This window comes from Mauremys reevesii, linkage group 22 (assembly GCF_016161935.1).
Source record: "Mauremys reevesii isolate NIE-2019 linkage group 22, ASM1616193v1, whole genome shotgun sequence".
NCBI lineage: Eukaryota > Metazoa > Chordata > Testudines > Geoemydidae > Mauremys > Mauremys reevesii.
In genome coordinates, this window is record NC_052644.1 from 6,946,551 (window position 1) to 6,962,090 (window position 15,540).

Sequence of the window (15,540 nt, forward strand, 5' to 3'; positions counted from 1 at the left end):
CCCCATGAATCTGAGTCACTCTTTTATCCGGTTTGGGTTGCTGAACTTGTCCTCATGTAATGGGTGATCAGCAGACAATGTGTTTCTCCTCAGGCGGCGGCTTCAGAAGGATGGGACCAGAGGTGGGTAATTTGCATTCCCATTCTCCCACGTATTTCTTAGGAAAGCCACTCACTAGAACAGAGGTGGCCAACCTGAGCCTGAGAAGGAGCCAGAATTTACTGATGTACATTGCCAAAGAGCCACCTTAATACGTCAGCAACCCCCCTGCATCAGCTCCCCCCCGGCTCCCAGTGCCTCCCACCCACCAGCAGCCCCACCAATCAGCGCCTTTCCCTCCCTCCCTGCACCTCCCAATCAGCTGTTTTGTGGCGTGCAGGTGGTCTGAGGCGTAGTGGAGAGGAGTGAGGGCAGGCTCTGGGGAGGGGTGGAGTGGGGGCAGGGCCTGTGGCAGAGCCAGGGGTTGAGCAGTGAGCACCCCCCCCACACACTGGAAAGTTGGCGCCTGTAGCTCCAGCCCCGGAGTCGGTGCCTATACAAGGAGCCGCATATTAACTTCTGAAGAGCCGCATGTGGCTCCGGAGCCGCAGGTTGGCCACCCCTGATCTAGAAGTTTAATCTTGTCTGGCCCATTGTTTTAAATGAGTCCCCTGAAGCTCATAACGCTTCCCACAGTTTCTGTTAGACCACAATCCCACACCACCACAAACATTTGCATTTTTAATACACCGAATTCCTAAAATACTTAAACTTCGTTCAACAAGGTTTGTCCAGCATATTGCAGGTAATTGCTACGTCTGTCACAGCCAAGAGCAGACTTTAACACTGCCCACACTTTAAAATGTCAGATTGTAAGGCAAGTGATTCTCTTCGGATTTGACACCTTGGACCAAGGCCTTACAGAGGACCCTGTGAGAGTCGCCACGTTTTTTCTCGAACGTCATGGCCTGAGATCATTAACCTGGACAAGAGCAGCTGCAACATTTTCAAAAATCTGACTATAAGTGTCTCAAGTTCAGCACCCAAACAAAATGAGCGCAATTCTGTGTGTGTCAGTTCCTCACTTGTGAGCCTGGCACAGTAAATATCTCCCAGGCTCTTGTGAAGAGAAATAATTTAACGAAAGCCCTCAGCTACTATAAAGATGGGTACCAGAGACGAGCCCATGAGGAAATGAGTAATTCGGTGTTTAGTGTTTGGCTAATGAGCAGTAAATACAGGAGACCACTCACTGCGTCATATGCCTGCATAAAATATTGAACAATTACCCATTCAGCTAGCACCGCCCAGCCAGTCCCCTGATGGAGGGAGACGTACTGTGGAAAAATACGATGTGAGTATATAGTTAAAGATGGGAATCAAAATACATAAGTACAAGGAGACAGAGACAACCTTAATTCTGGTATTTCCTAACTTTTGACTGCGTGACTTTGTCAACTGACCATCCTTTTAATGTAGTTTTTGTATGTAATCAGAGACACAAAAGATAAATTTGACCTCAGTACTTACCACCTACTTAACCCTGGTGAGACATTAACTGCAATAATAACTAGAGGGTCACACCTTGTTACTTACGCAGGCTGAGGTGAGGGCCCCTTGTCCACAGACACTCGTCTCCCCAGTGCAAAGGTGCCAACTGAAGTGGGAGGTGCAGCTGGCTGGAGTTGGGGGATAGGGTCTGTTGGGTGGGGTGCTGGCCAGACTGCAGGGGCAAGAGGCTTCTGGCAGCATGAGTTCCACTAAAACCAGGCCCACAGCGTAATCACTGGGTGCTGCAAGCAGAGGAAGCCCTATGGTTCCCTAAATCTAACCTCACCTCACCTTGATGTCACTGCCTCATCCCTGTATTGAGTGATGCTCCCCTGCCACAAGCCTGGGGGAGGTAATTTGAGCCTACAGAATCATACTGTTTAGATTGGCAGAAATCAGGCTTTTCCAGTTTTCTGATTTTCATTGAAATCAACAGGATTCTGCCATTGATACTTAAAACAGTCTCTGAAATTCCAGAGTGAACTGGAGGCGGTCTTCAAAAGTGATCACGCTACAGCCAAGCTGAGTGCAAGGGCTCCTTTTGCTTGGCCAATTAGCTCTTATGTAGGCAGAAGAAAAGGGAATCTTAAGAAGGGATCTGAAGGACAAGCTGGGGTGGGAGTCGTTTGGTTTGGGTAGGGGAGCTGTTTATAAACAGACTAATTGAGGGAGAGTGTTCCCTGCATAAGGAGAGCCGTGGAAGATTGGGCAAAGGTGCTTGTAGGAGAAGTGAACAAAAGGGGAAGGAGATTTGAGGCTGAGACTCCTGGGGAGACAGGGGGAGCAAAATCAGTAAGTTACAAAAGCAGAGGAACAGGCAAGGACTAGGTGTGTGTGTGAGTGCGGCAGGGGGGGGGTTAAAGGTGAACACAAGAAGCTTGAATCTCACGCAGAAAAGTGGGGAGAGCCAGCAGAGGGATTCAAGCGGGTTTGAGATGGTTAGAGTAATAGTACAGGATGACTAAGGCACCTGCGCATCATACTACACTAATCCAAGGAAATAATAATCTTCGCAGCAGAGTTTTGAATTGAGGTTTGTGGTCTGGAGGCAGAAATCAGTGGATGTAGTTCTCTGACCTGCATGACACAGGCCAGACTAGGTGATCATAATGGTCACAATTTGCTTTATCAGGGTTGGAAGGGACCTCAGGAGGTCATCTAGTCCAACCCCCTGCTCAAAGCAGGCCCAATCCCCCAACTAAATCAAAATGAATGGCCGGGAGAACAATGCGGGTTTCAGGGATGCCAGGGAGGAGGCTATAGGAGCCATGCGGGAGATGGTGAGGGCCCAGGGGAGAGAGTGAGCAGGATGGACGGAGGTAAAAGGCAAGCTGTTCAGAGGAAGCTGCAGCATGATTTAGGCACTACCTGGCTGTGTGAGGTGCGGGAAAAGTTACAGATGACACCCAAGTCGCAGGCCTGATGGTGGTGTTCTGTACAGTGACAGAGAAAGGGAAAGAGGAGACGGGTTGCTAGGGCCCAAATCCTCAAAGGTATTTAGGGTCCTAATTTCCATTGCAATCAATGGACGTTAAGGAGCCTGAATATCACCGAGGATCTGGGCCTAGGATAGCAGCGAGACATCTGGGAGGAAGATACATAGGACTGGAAGGGACCTCCTGAGTCATCATGTCCATAAGAACATAAGAACATAAGAAAGGCCGTACCGGGTCAGACCAAAGGTCCATCTAGCCCAGTATCTGTCTACCGACAGTGGCCAATGCCAGGTGCCCCTGAGGGAGTGAACCTAACAGGCAATGATCAAATGATCTCTCTCCTGCCATCCATCTCCATCCTCTGACGAACAGAGGCTAGGGACACCATTCTTACCCATCCTGGCTAATAGCCATTTATGGACTTAGCCACCATGAATTTATCCAGTCCCCTTTTAAACATTGTTATAGTCCTAGCCTTCACAACCTCCTCAGGTAAGGAGTTCCACAAGTTGACTGTGCGCTGCGTGAAGAAGAACTTCCTTTTATTTGTTTTAAACCTGCTGCCTATTAATTTCATTTGGTGATTTCATTCCCTAGTTCTTGTATTATGTGAATAAGTAAATAACTTTTCCTTATCCACTTTCTCAACATCACTCATGATTTTATATACCTCTATCATGTCCCCCCTTAGTCTTCTCTTTTCCAAACTGAAGAGTCCTAGCCTCTTTAATCTTTCCTCATATGGGACCTTCTCTAAACCCCTAATCATTTTAGTTGCTCTTTTCTGAACCTTTTCTAGTGCTATTGCAGGCTACCACATCACATAATCAAGTGAAGCCTCTCTGTCAGGAAATTGAACCCTGTCTCCCGCATAACAGGCAGGGATACTCACCACTATGCTAAAGGAAGGTACGACCAAGGAGGCTACAGAGACAGATGGAGATGTAGGACTGGACAAGTAGGTTTGAGTCATCGGTGTAAATATGGTAACTGAAGCCAGGTGAGTGGAGGAGATGACCAACAAAGGGTGTAGAGGGAGAAGACGAGAAGGCCAAGGACACCGCCTGGTGTAACCCCTCCTAGAAGTAGGCGGCAGTGAAGAAAATGGCAGAACTAGAGCTGACACGGTATTTATCAGCACCACTGAGCCTGTATTAGCTTCACAAATGACAAAACATCAGGGAACAGGCTCAGAAACCTTTCACTGAGAAATCACTGCTTTAAATTCTGTCCTGGGGAAGGATGACTAGAAATGACCATCTGACAACTGCTCTATGTTAGGGGACATACCCACATGACAGTTAGTCCCCTTAGTAGTTTCGCTGACCAGATGGGGCATGGAGACGCTTCAGAAAAAAGAACCCACACATTCCATGCTTGGAGCTGTTTACTGACATCAGCTACGGGACAGGCACTGTCCTTGGCCTTCAGACACGTGCTGGGCATACTACTCTGAAAGTGTTACCCTAAAGCACAGGCCTTACAGCGCACCCACTGCACTTATTTCTTGGGATTAGCTCCAGCCACATGATAATGTTAACAGCAGTTCTATTAAGCAGCAGTTGCGTGAGACCTTTGTGCATGCTGGGAGTGGTGTTCCCTGAGATCTTGGTCATTAATTCGCTTGGGACTAGCTGGGCAGTATTGTCGTCATCAAAACTACAAAGACCCTTCAGGGCTAAAGCAGCTCCATTTGATATTCCACATCCCCTCCTTGTGACAAGCCAGTACCCATCAGTAACCAACCAACCCAGCACTCCAAGCTGCCAACGGAGCGGGATAGCTCAGATCCCCTAGTTCCAAGAGAAGGGGTAGGTTATGCAGGAGGCAGCTCCATCTGGATATCAGGCAGCAGGTTGCAGCTGGTGACGATGTCCATCTTGTCAGCCACAGCTTGCAAGTCATCCAGAACGAGGCGGATATTGTGCGAGGCATTGATGATGCCGCTCTGCGAGTTGCTGAGCTGTGCAGTGATGGTGCCGAGTTCCTTGGTGGCCATTTGATACACCTGCTTGATGGTGCTGCTGACATCGTAGCACAAGCGGGCATTGCTCTCAATCAGCTTCTGTTGCAGCAAGGTGCTATAGCGCCCCTGGTGCTGGATACGAAGGGCGGGCTTCTCTTCTATTCCCACGGGAGACCTTGGCTCCTCCTTCCTGATGACAATCAGGGGAGGCAGGTCCAGGTCGACTAGCTTAGACCTGACTTTGTGCCCACTTGGGCTCCCTTCGTCTTCGTCATCTGTCTCAGACGCTTCCCCGAGGACTTTCACACCAGAGAGGCTGGGAAAGGAGGCCTGGGGAACGGATGACAGATAAACTTCTTCATCGGAATCGGTCTCAGATGCTTCCCCTTGAACCACTGCTTTGTACTGGGGCGCTGCCATCCTTGGGCATCAGCCACCTAAAGAAACAAAAGCAGTTCAGTCACGGCAACAGAAGGGAAACGGAGACAATGGAGAAGAGCTTGGGACAGCTCGGCTGGTCGATGGGTCCCAGGAGCCCGGAAGAAGCTGGCAAGTGGTTGTGAAGTTCCAGGGGGGAGCAGCTAGGTGGGCTGTTAGCTGAAGTGCTACGTGCCAGCAACAACCAGCCCAACAGCCGCTGTCTGGCAGGTACCCAGCCAGGGGAGAGGTGCTGAATGACCCCAAGTGGAGGACAACACAGTAACAGGATAGGGAGACCACCAGCCCATGGCATGACGGACATCAGCACAGGACAGAATATGGCCATGGGCAAAGTCCCCGAAGCCTGTCATTCGTCTCTCAGGGAGACCCCCTCACACTCTTCCCACAGACATCCCTTCCACCTCTGCCTCAGAGCCTCCTCCCCAGCCCCTCTCCCAGAAAGCACCCTGCTCCCCCTACAGTCCCCTACCCCAACCCTCCCAACCCAGCCCCCTACTCCTCCACCTGTAGAGCACCCCTGCTTCCCCAGAGTGCCCCCACACTTCCCGCCACATCCACAACATTCCCAGAGCATCCCCTCATCCCACCTCTCCCGCAAGAGCATCTCCGTTACCCCCAGAGTGCCCCTGCTCCCCTCCCCCAGAGTCCTCCCTCATCCCGCCCATCCCCCTAGAGCACCCCGACTCCCTTCCCAGTGCCCCCATTCCCTCCCCAGAGTCTCTCCTCATCCCCTAGAGTGCCCCCATTCTCCCCTCCCCAGAGCGCCCCGCTCCCCTCCTCAGAGTCCTCCTCATCCCGCCCCCTAGAGCGCCCCACTCCTTTCCCCCCACTCGCCCCCCCATTCTCCCCTCCCCAGAGCGCCTCTGTTCCCTCTCCCCAGAGTCCTCCCTCATCCCGCCCATCCCCTAGAGCACCCTGACTCCTTCCCCAAGTGCCCCCACCCATCCCCAGAGTCTCCCACTCATCCCCTAGAGCGCCCCCATTCTCCCCTCCCCAGAGTCCTCCTCCTCATCCCCCCTAGAGCGCCCCCACTCCTTTCCTCCCACTCGTCCCCATTCTCCCCTCCCCAGATCGCCTCTGTTCCCTCTCCCCAAGGGCCCCCCAGAGGCCCCCACTCATCCCACCCCCCTAGAGCGCCCGTGCTTCCCCCAGAGCCCCTCAAACAGCCCCCACACTCCGAGCCACCAGCCCCGCCCCCACCCGCTTCTCTTCGCTACCCGCGGTCGCGGAGGCGGAACAGGAACGGCAGGGACCGAGTCCAGGTCACCTGATCCCGGCGCAGGCAGGTCACCTGATCAGTCACATGGTGTCCAATCCCGGAAGTCGCGACTGCGGCTATGGCTGACTCGCCGCTGTTCCAGGCGCTGCACATGGAGATGGCGCATGCGCTGTGTGCGGTGAGGGGAGGGGGGGTGAGAGGGAGCGCTGGGCAGGGGACAAGGCTCTGTGCCGGGGGCCGAGCCGCTGGGCTGCGGCGGGGCGCGCTGCGAGGGGCGGGGCCCTGTGCCGGGGGCGGGGCTCTGTGCCAGAGGCCGGGTGAGGGGCGGGGCTCTGTGCCGGGGGCGGGGCTCTGTGCCAGAGGCTGGGTGAGGGGCAGGGCTCTGTGCCAGAGGCTGGGTGAGGGGTGGGGCAGGGCTTTGCTGGGGGCAGGGCTCTGTGCCAGCGTTCAGTGCAGTGCAGGGTGGGGCTTTCTGCTGGGGGCGGGGCTCTGTGCCAGAGGCTGGGTGAGGGGAGGGGCTCTGTGCTGGGGGCGGGGCTCTGTGCCAGAGGCTGGGTGAGGGGAGGGGCTCTGTGCCAGAGGCTGGGTGAGGGGCGGGGCAGGGCTTTGCTGGGGGCAGGGCTCTGTGCCAGCGTTCAGTGCAGTGCAGGGTGGGGCTCTCTGCTGGGGGAGGGGCTCTGTGCCAGGGGGTGGGTGCAGTTCTCTGGCCTGTGCTTTATGGGAGGTCACACTACATTAGGGTGACCAGATTACCACACTAAAATAGGGGGACACATTGGGATGCTATCAGCCCCGCCCACAGTCCATCCCCGCTCCTCCTAGGCTCTGCCCCAGGTCCCGCCCTCTCCCCACTCTGCCTTCCTACTGCACCCTTCCTCATCTCCTGGCCTGCTGCTGGCTTGCTGCGTCCCTCCTCAATCCACCACCCACCACTCGCCTCCCCGCCCGCCGCTTGCCTCTTCACCCCCCCGCCCGCCACTCACCCCTAGGGTGCCCTCGTCCCCTCGGCCGGGTGGGTGCTTGTCCACCCTCCGCCTCTTCCCATCCCTCCACCCTCGCACCACCCCCCCCTTCCCACAAGTCCCTGCCCCTGCCCTGCCTCTTCTCCTCCTCCTCCCCTGAGCACGCGGCATACCCGCTCGTCCCCCCTCTCTCCCTCCCTCCTGGAAAGCGCTAAGCGCTGCCAAACAGCTGTTAGGCAGCAGGAAGCGCTGGAGGGGCGGAGGAGCGGGGACGTGGCACGTTTGGGGGTGCGGGGGGAGAAGGAGGCAAGGAAAGGGGAGCTTGGCTGCAATTTTCCCCCATGGGTGCTCCAGCCCCGGAGCACCCACGGGGTCAGTGCCTCCTTCCCGCTTGCCTCCTTACCTGAATATCGGGACAAATGATGTCCCGATCGTACGTTGATCAGGACGCGGGACAAAGGGTTAAATATCGGAACAGTTCTGATTTTATTGGGACATCTGGTCACCCTACCCTACATGATCACATTGGTCCCCTCTGGCCTTGGAGTCAACGAATCGATGAAACTTCAGAGCGAGCATCAGGTTCCCCCTACCCCACCCCAACACACCATAACCCACTCTTCAGCGTCAACTTCACCAGGCTGCATCTTGCCCTGATGCTCCCAGGTCAGAGACCTTCTCCCACCCTTCTGAAGCCTGGAGGGGCTGCTAGGCCAGGCTAATCCCAGCGCCAGACAAATGGCTTAACGTGCACTGACCCCATTCTGAGCCTTTTCATCTGTGGTGTTTGACAGGAACAGGAGAAAGGTCTTGCTGCCCTGGAGGGAGTGGGTTTCCGAGTGGGCCAAGGACTCTCGGAGAGGTGAGTACAGAGTACCAGAGCACAGGCGGGGTTGGGTGGGAGATTCATGGAGTGAAGGTGGAGGAGGAAGCTTAACATGGTGGACAGATCAGCAGGAGCGACTCCCAGTACAAAGCGGTCCCTGTGAACTGGGAGTGAATCAGAGTCTGAAATGGAGCACCAGGGAGGGAAGGCCCCAGGAGGGGCTGGGACATGGCAGGGGTCCTGAAGCTGGATTCACTTCTAATTTTGGCACCGTTTGCTCTGGGCTCCCCTTGCTTGGGCTGTCTGCCCTCCTGCAGTTCCTCCTGCAGAGTGAGCTGGTGAGTCTGTTGGCAGAGTTTTGGATGTTGGGCTAGGCTGGGGTGGCTGATTCCATGGGGGATTTGTCCTAAAACCATGAGAGAGCACAAAGGAAGCGCATTTGTGATTTAAGAGCCTGAGGCTCATTGACTCAAATAGACACAGAAAGTGAATGATATTAGGGTCCTAAGTGACTTAATTGTTTTTGATAATGTTTAGCCCTTCTGTTTCCGTGCTGTTGAGCCGTTAAGCGAAAAGCACTTCCAAACGCCAGAGTGGCTTCAATCCCCCTTGCATGTGCTGAAGGAGCTCCCAGCTCCCTTCCCAGGCACGGCTCCAAGCCCAAGCCTGAGTAATCCAACTTCCCTTCTGATACATCTAGTGCTTAATCTCTTTTGACAAGATACAAGGAAAACAGGAAATGAGCCCTGGTAGTCTGCCAATTATCCTGTCAGCATTGCTTCGACAGGTGACTCAGCTCCGGGTTTTCTCTAGTCCCGCTGCCTGATACTGTAGGATCCATTCAAAGAGACAATTACCAAACACTCTGATTTCCCCCTTCTGCTGAAGGTTGACAAAGGAGATGCCGTCATTCAAGGATGAGCTGGATGTCCTGAAATTCCTCTGCAAGGATCTGTGGTTAACCGTCTTCAAGAAGCAGGTGGATAATCTGCGCACCAACCATCAGGTAAGAGCTGAGAGGCTTTCCCCTGCTCCCAGGAAGACTGGATGCTCTCCCACAGTTTTGTCTTGGCCTTTGCAGGCTGCTCCCTAGCTATCTCAGTGTCCCTGCTGCACGATGCAGACGGGTGAGAAGAGAAGCCTTAATTCTCCCCAAAGTACTTCTTGCTCCACAGCTTATTCCAAGAGGAGGGTGGAGAAGGACTAGGCTGCTGCCTCAGGTAGTATCAAGAGGCCTGAGCAAACATTTGAGTCTGGCATTGTGGCTGAGGGGTGTGTGGCACAAGCACAGCCTTATTTCCAGAACAGAGCCTTTCAGCCGAGGACCCTCCACTAAGAATGCCCAGCCCCGGAGTTCCACCCTATTGTCCCCATTGTCCTGGGGAGAGAGGCGGTCACTGAGGTTGGCAGGTCCTAGCCCATTAGAGCTCAGAGATTAAAACAAAGACCATGAAGTGTATCCAGAACTGGACCAGAGTGTTCTGGGAGTCCTGTGCCTGTCCCTGCTCTGGAACTGACCTGACTTAGATTCCGAGGTGCCTCAGAGACAGCGAGTGCACTGACCAAGGGGCAGCTGGAGTACTCCCCCTGCAAAGCAGCACTGGGATCAATTAGTGGGAGGAAGTGCCCTTCCTGCTGTGCTAGAGGAATTGCGTGAGCCTGTGGCAGTCACTGATGGATTTCTAGGCAATTGCTGATGGTCTCATGTGCTGTGCAGGGGGCACCCGGGTACATGCTGCTCACACAGTCCGACTCTTGGTTTAATTTCTAATGGGCCTAGTATTTGCGGCTCTGAGGCCCAGCCATCATGACTTATTTTGACTCCCAAACCCACAGATCTCTCATTCCCACAGGGAACCTACATGCTGCAAGACAATCAATTCCTCCTCCTCAGCCAGCTGTCCAATGGGAAGCAGTACCTGGAGGAGGCACCCAAGGTAAGCCCAACGTGGGGACATCCTCCAGTAGAAGCATCTCCTCCTTGTTTGTCAGCACCACAGGAAAGGCTGCACTGTGACCTCTGTCATCATGGCTAAAACCCTCTTCAGTGTTCAGATCCCCGATATAAAACCCAACAGATTAAATTCCTCCAAAGCAGTCATGGACGTGCTGTCTAGCAAGCCAAGCTGGAAGCTGAATCTGAACCAGGTAGGCCTTGTGGCTGCTTTTCCCCTGTGACTGACTGCCCCCCTCAAGCTCAGATAGACCATATTAGGTTGTAAGATCTTTGGGGCAGGGACCAGGCCTTTCTACCTCATCTGGGGGGCCTCAGCATACCGTGGATGTTCTAAAATAATGAACACAGCTGCATGGACTGTGACTGGCCGGCTTTCGGGTGCTCTGGGTTCCAGGTCCTCTGGTGAAATCCGTCACTGTTGTGCTTTGAACTTGGAGCTGGTGTAACTCTTGAAAGCCCATATAAGAGCTAACGGGATGCTTGGATGCGTTAATGGCATGGGTGGTGCATGAACCGCCCCTTGGGCCAGGCTAGCCCCCAGCCACTCCCCTTCTGCCTGAGGCCCTGCCCCATCCCTGCCAGAGCCTAGAGCACCCCCACCATGGCCATTGGCTCCCCAGGCCGCCTGAGCGCCCCCAACCCCAGAATAACGAATGGGGAGCCCCCAGCCTCAGAGCGCCAGGCGGGAGGCCCAGCGGCCCCCAGCCCCGGAAGTGCCGGGCGGGCGGCCCCCAGCCCCGGAGCGCCGGGCAGGCAGCCTCCAGCCCTGGAGAGCCAGGCGGGCAGCCCCAGTGGCCCCCAGCCCCAGAGTGCCAGGCGGGCAGTCCCCAGCCCCAACGCGCTGGGCAGTGCAAGTACTGGCCCCAGTCACTCCGAGTCCCAGCAGTGCAAGCACTGGCCCGCCCCCGCCTGAGCCCCGGGGGAAGAGCGGGAACTGGAAGCAGGCAGGAGGGGGTCTGGGGGCGAAGCATGGGCATGGCCACGCTGGGCTGTTTGGGGAGGCTCAGCCTCCTCTGGCCTGTGATACCCGCCGCCCATGGTTAACGGGAATAGTGAGTAGGAGCAGGAGGGTGATTTTTCCCTTTGCAGAGCATTGATGAGACCAGTACTGAGATACTGCCTCCAATTCTGGGGTTCACTTTTTAAAAAGGATGTTGGAAAAACTGGAGCGGGTGCAGGGAAGAGCTACCGGAATGACTGGAAGAAACTAAAGAGTTCAGTCTCTTTCGTTAATCCAAAAGACAGTTATGGTTACATGTGGAAGAGATTTCTGGTTTTTCTATCTAGCCAAGTGAGTTAGAACAAGTTCCAGTTACTGGAAGCTGAAATTAGATAAACTCAGAGTAGGAATAAGGTGCAGATTTTTAACAGTCAGAGGAACTAACCGCTGGGAGAATTCACCTAAGGGTGGTGCGGATTCTCCACCACTTGGATTCTTGAAATTAAAATGGGACATCTTACGAAGATCTTCTCAGCCATAAGGTACAGGCTTGATGCAGGAATCAGTGGGGGAGGTTATCTGGCCTGTATTACGTAAGAGATCTGAGCAGATGATCCTAACTGTTATTTCTGGCCTTACAATGTGTGGGTGAAATCCTGGGCCCACTGAAGTCAATGGTAGAACCCCCCACTGAGATGGGCAAGCCAGGATTTCACCAGAGGAGTCCGTGACTGTGAGGATAATTCCCTAATTCCTGAGGTCCCTCCCAACCCTGATATTCTATGATTCCATTGGTTAGCCACTGGAGCAGTCTGCACATAGAGAGAGTCACTCCCAGGCTAGCTGGTGAGTCCTAGCTGGATCCTTCTCTATCTAGGGCAAGTATTGCTGCTCCAGAAGGCCCCCCAGGGGAGAACTGACCGGCTCTCTGCCTTTCCTGTAGTTTCTCGCCTTTACATGTGGCCTTGTGAAAGGAGCTCTCTGCAACCTGGGCTTTGACAGCACTGTGACCGCCGAGGTGGCAGTGATGCCGTCCAGTAAGTATCAGAGGGGTAGCCGTGTTAGTCTGGTTCTGTAGAAGCAGCAAAGAGTCCTGTGGCACCTTATAGACTAACAGACGTTTTGCAGCATGAGGGTGAATACTTCTTCAGATGCAAGCAGTGCTTGCATCCGAAGAAGTGGGTATTCACCCACGAAAGCTCGTCCAGTAAGTAGTTAGCCTCTGCGTTGGGAGAGGGAGCTGAGATCCAGTAGGACGCAAGCCAGGGCACCTTAGTCTGTACTGGATATACCCCTCCCCCATCCCTGCCCTAGGGAAGAAGGGGGTGGCCCCAGCGAGCACCCTGCTCCCTACTTCCCTGCCTGTCAGAGCCCTGGGCAGCCTTGGGTCCCAGCGTGATGTGCTGGGCGTTGCCCAGATGTTCCAGCCAGCTGCTGTCTGTTCTGTGGCCCTGAGTGGAACAAGGAAGACAGACGGTCTGAGTCCAGTTCTTGGCAACGGGGTAGCCCTTGTCACAAAGCTATCGTCGCCATTGGCCCCAGCTGGCTCCCCTGGCCGGTGGCCTCTGGAGAGGGGCCCAGGATGGAGCAGGCCAGGCAGGCTGAACTCCTCTCTTGGAGAGGCCCTAAAGGTGCCCTGCTGCCGCCTGTGTAGAACAGACGGGTGTGCCGGGGGGCCAACCTTCTCCCTGCCCAATATTCACCTCTGAAAGGGACCCCTCCTAGCTAGCGCTCCGTGAGGAGGCGTCTGGGGATGTGTCCAGGGAAAGAGAGGCCCAGGGAGTCAGATTTGGGCTCTTGGTTCAGTATTTGCTGGGGTTGCATGGATGAAGCCAGGACAGTGATTTCCCGGGCAGAGGTGTCTCAGCCATGAGATCTCTCTAACCCAGCCCCTTTCTGTGGCCATTGCCATAGGCGCCAACTTCTGCTCCCGCCGATAGGTGCTTGACCCTCATCTACCCCCTGCCCCGCCCCGACTCCATCCCTTCCACGAGGCCCTGTCCTGCCCCCAGTCTAACCCCTTCCCCAAAGTCCCTGCCCCAACTCCGCCCCTCCCTTCTTCCCCAAATCCCCACCCCAGCCCCTCCTCTTCCTCGCCACCTTCCCGCTCCTCCCCCGGCCCCAGAGCGGCCAAACAGCTGTTTGGCGGCGGCCAGGCGGGAAGCGCTGGGAGGTAGACGGAGGAGCGGGGACGCAGCATGCTCAGGGGAGGAGGAGGTGGGGCGTGGGGGAGCTTGGCTGCCAGTGGGTGCAGAGCACCCACTAAATTTTCCCCCTGGGTGCACCAGCCTCGGAGCACCCACAGAGTCGGCGCCTATGGCCATGGCAGCATTTCCCTTTTTCTGTGTCCTCCCCTTCGCGAAGGGCCTGCATTGCACGCTCAGTGCTTTCTCTTTCTACCAGGTAAATTTCAAGTGGTGATTCAGAAATCCTGACCTGGTGCTGGCAGCTGGGAACGGGTGGAAGAGAGACAGTGGAGCAAGCTGCAGCCCTGTTTCAGTGGAGCTGGTTTCTGCTTTCTGGGTACCAGGATGTCGTAGATTTGCAATAAAGTGTTTTTGATTTCCATTCGTCTATGCTGATCTCCCGTGTAACCAGCCAGCTTCCGTCAGGTGTGGGGCTGGCCTGGCAGCCTAATGCTGGTGTTCTGCTGCTACCACACGGAAGTGAATGAGCTCGAGCTGGTGGGGTGTGAAGAATATCCCTCCCTGTCCGAGGTGCAGTAGCAGAAAAGTGGTGGCTGTGACCTGAGGCTTTGGGAGTGATTCTCAGGTCTCTGGGTGAGCAGGGATTCATAGATTGTAGGGCTGGAAGGGACCTCGAGAGGTCATCGAGTCCAATCCCCTGCCCTCGTGGCAGGACCAAACACTGTCTAGACCATCCCTGATAGACATTTATCTAACCTGCTCTTAAATATCTCCAGAGATGGAGATTCCACAACCTCCCTAGGCAGTTTATTCCAGTGTTTAACCACCGTGACAGTTAGGAACTTTTTCCTAATGTCCACCCTAAACCTCCCTTGCTGCAGTTTAAGCCCATTGCTTCTTGTTCTGTCCTTAGAGGCTGAGGTGAACAAGTTCTCTCCCTCCTCCTGATGACACCCTTTTAGATACCTGAAAACTGCCATCATGTCCCCTCTCACTCTTCTCTTTTCCAAACTAAACAAACCCAGTTCTATCAGCCTTCCCTCATAGGTCATGTTCTCTAGACCTTTAATCATTCTTGTTGCTCTTCTCTGGACCCTCTCCAATGTCTCCACATCTTTCTTGAAATGCGGTGCCCAGAACTGGACACAATATTCCAGCTGAGGCCTCACCAGCGCAGAGTAGAGCGGAAGAATGACTTCTCGTGTCTTGCTCACAACACACCTGTTGGAGGAGAGATGGGAGGTGGAACCATTTGTTCCGTTGTGGTAGTGGGAGTGGCTCCATGATCAGGGGTTTGGCTCTTCCAGCCTGTGACTTCTTGCCAGCCTTCGATTCTTGCTGCTTGCAGCCTGTGGGAGGGAGAGGGGCACAGAAAAATAGTGGGTGCTCAGCACCCACCAGAGCTGTTCGGTGGCGCCACAGATCAGCTGTTTGGGAGGCGCTTGGGGGAGGACGGAGAGCAGCAGGCAGGAGGCAGGCGGGGGCCTCGGGGAAGGGGGCAGAGTGGAGACAGGAAGAGGCGGGGTGAGGGCTGGACCTCGGGGCGGACTGGGGGTGACGTGCTCCCGAGGGAACATAAGTCAGTGCCTCTGCTCCAGGCCCAGCAATCAGGGCTCCAGTTCACATGGAGTATGGCCTGCAGGGACTGCAGCACCACTGTAGCGAGAGTGAAAGGTAGCCCTAAGTACCCTTGTCAGACGCCAGTGGCGGCCTTCGGCTCTGCCACTGCTCCTTGTAGGGGAAATACCTTACGTGTGTTCTCTCTGGAGCTCTCTGCTGGGACAGCTTGTCAGCATCTGCAGGCCCTGAGCGGTGGAGGTCTGTGTGTGGGCACAGTGGGCACCGGCAGACACGGGCAGCTCTGCCAGGTGCCAAGCATGGCTACAGCCCCAGGTAATTCCTTGTCCTAGGTGCTGCCTCTTGCCTGATTCCTCCACTGACACACCCTAGCCTCGGTGATGCCACACCTCCAGTGAGGTACGGAGTGTGAACCGCAATGAATCCACAGAGCCACAAGAGGGAGCGGACGAGAGAGACTGTCAGGAGCCTATTGGCAGCCACACAAAGGGCTTGTTAAGAAAACATTGTGCTGTGTACAGCTGGTCAGAGCACGGCA

General features: G+C 55.0%; 2 protein-coding genes across 5 annotated transcripts; one reads left to right on the forward strand and one right to left on the reverse strand.

The window, feature by feature from the left end:
• Positions 1 to 4,335: 4,335 nt before the first annotated feature.
• On the reverse strand, positions 4,336 to 9,363 carry BLOC1S3 (biogenesis of lysosomal organelles complex 1 subunit 3). Of its 4 annotated transcripts, XM_039509747.1 has the most exons (3): positions 9,238 to 9,363; positions 8,313 to 8,786; positions 4,336 to 5,369 (listed from the first exon to the last, which is right to left on the reverse strand). In XM_039509747.1, the coding sequence occupies exon 3, from the start codon at positions 5,350 to 5,352 to the stop codon at positions 4,783 to 4,785; it is 570 nt and encodes a 189-aa protein (XP_039365681.1). In that variant the 5' UTR covers positions 5,353 to 5,369; positions 8,313 to 8,786; positions 9,238 to 9,363; the 3' UTR covers positions 4,336 to 4,782. The 4 variants fall into 4 exon arrangements, with proteins under 4 accessions (XP_039365681.1, XP_039365680.1, XP_039365677.1 ...); XM_039509746.1 differs by lacking the exons at positions 8,313 to 8,786; positions 9,238 to 9,363 and adding an exon at positions 6,665 to 6,798; XM_039509743.1 differs by lacking the exons at positions 8,313 to 8,786; positions 9,238 to 9,363 and adding an exon at positions 6,591 to 6,699.
• TRAPPC6A (trafficking protein particle complex subunit 6A) lies at positions 6,648 to 13,845 on the forward strand. Its single transcript, XM_039509750.1, has 6 exons — positions 6,648 to 6,770; positions 8,349 to 8,416; positions 9,269 to 9,386; positions 10,234 to 10,317; positions 12,221 to 12,314; positions 13,681 to 13,845. The coding sequence occupies exons 1-6, from the start codon at positions 6,711 to 6,713 to the stop codon at positions 13,710 to 13,712; spliced, it is 456 nt and encodes a 151-aa protein (XP_039365684.1). The 5' UTR covers positions 6,648 to 6,710; the 3' UTR covers positions 13,713 to 13,845.
• The last annotated feature ends 1,695 nt before the right edge of the window (positions 13,846 to 15,540 follow it).

Coding starts and splice junctions, on each gene's coding strand:
- BLOC1S3 (XM_039509747.1), bottom strand. CDS start 5,352: ATGGCAGCGCCCCAGTACAAAGCAGTGGTTCAAGGGGAAGCATCTGAG.
- TRAPPC6A (XM_039509750.1), top strand. CDS start 6,711: ATGGCTGACTCGCCGCTGTTCCAGGCGCTGCACATGGAGATGGCGCAT. Junction 9,387..10,233: donor ATCTGCGCACCAACCATCAG/GTAAGAGCTGAG, acceptor TCATTCCCACAG/GGAACCTACATGCTGCAAGA. Junction 10,318..12,220: donor ACCTGGAGGAGGCACCCAAG/GTAAGCCCAACG, acceptor CCTTTCCTGTAG/TTTCTCGCCTTTACATGTGG.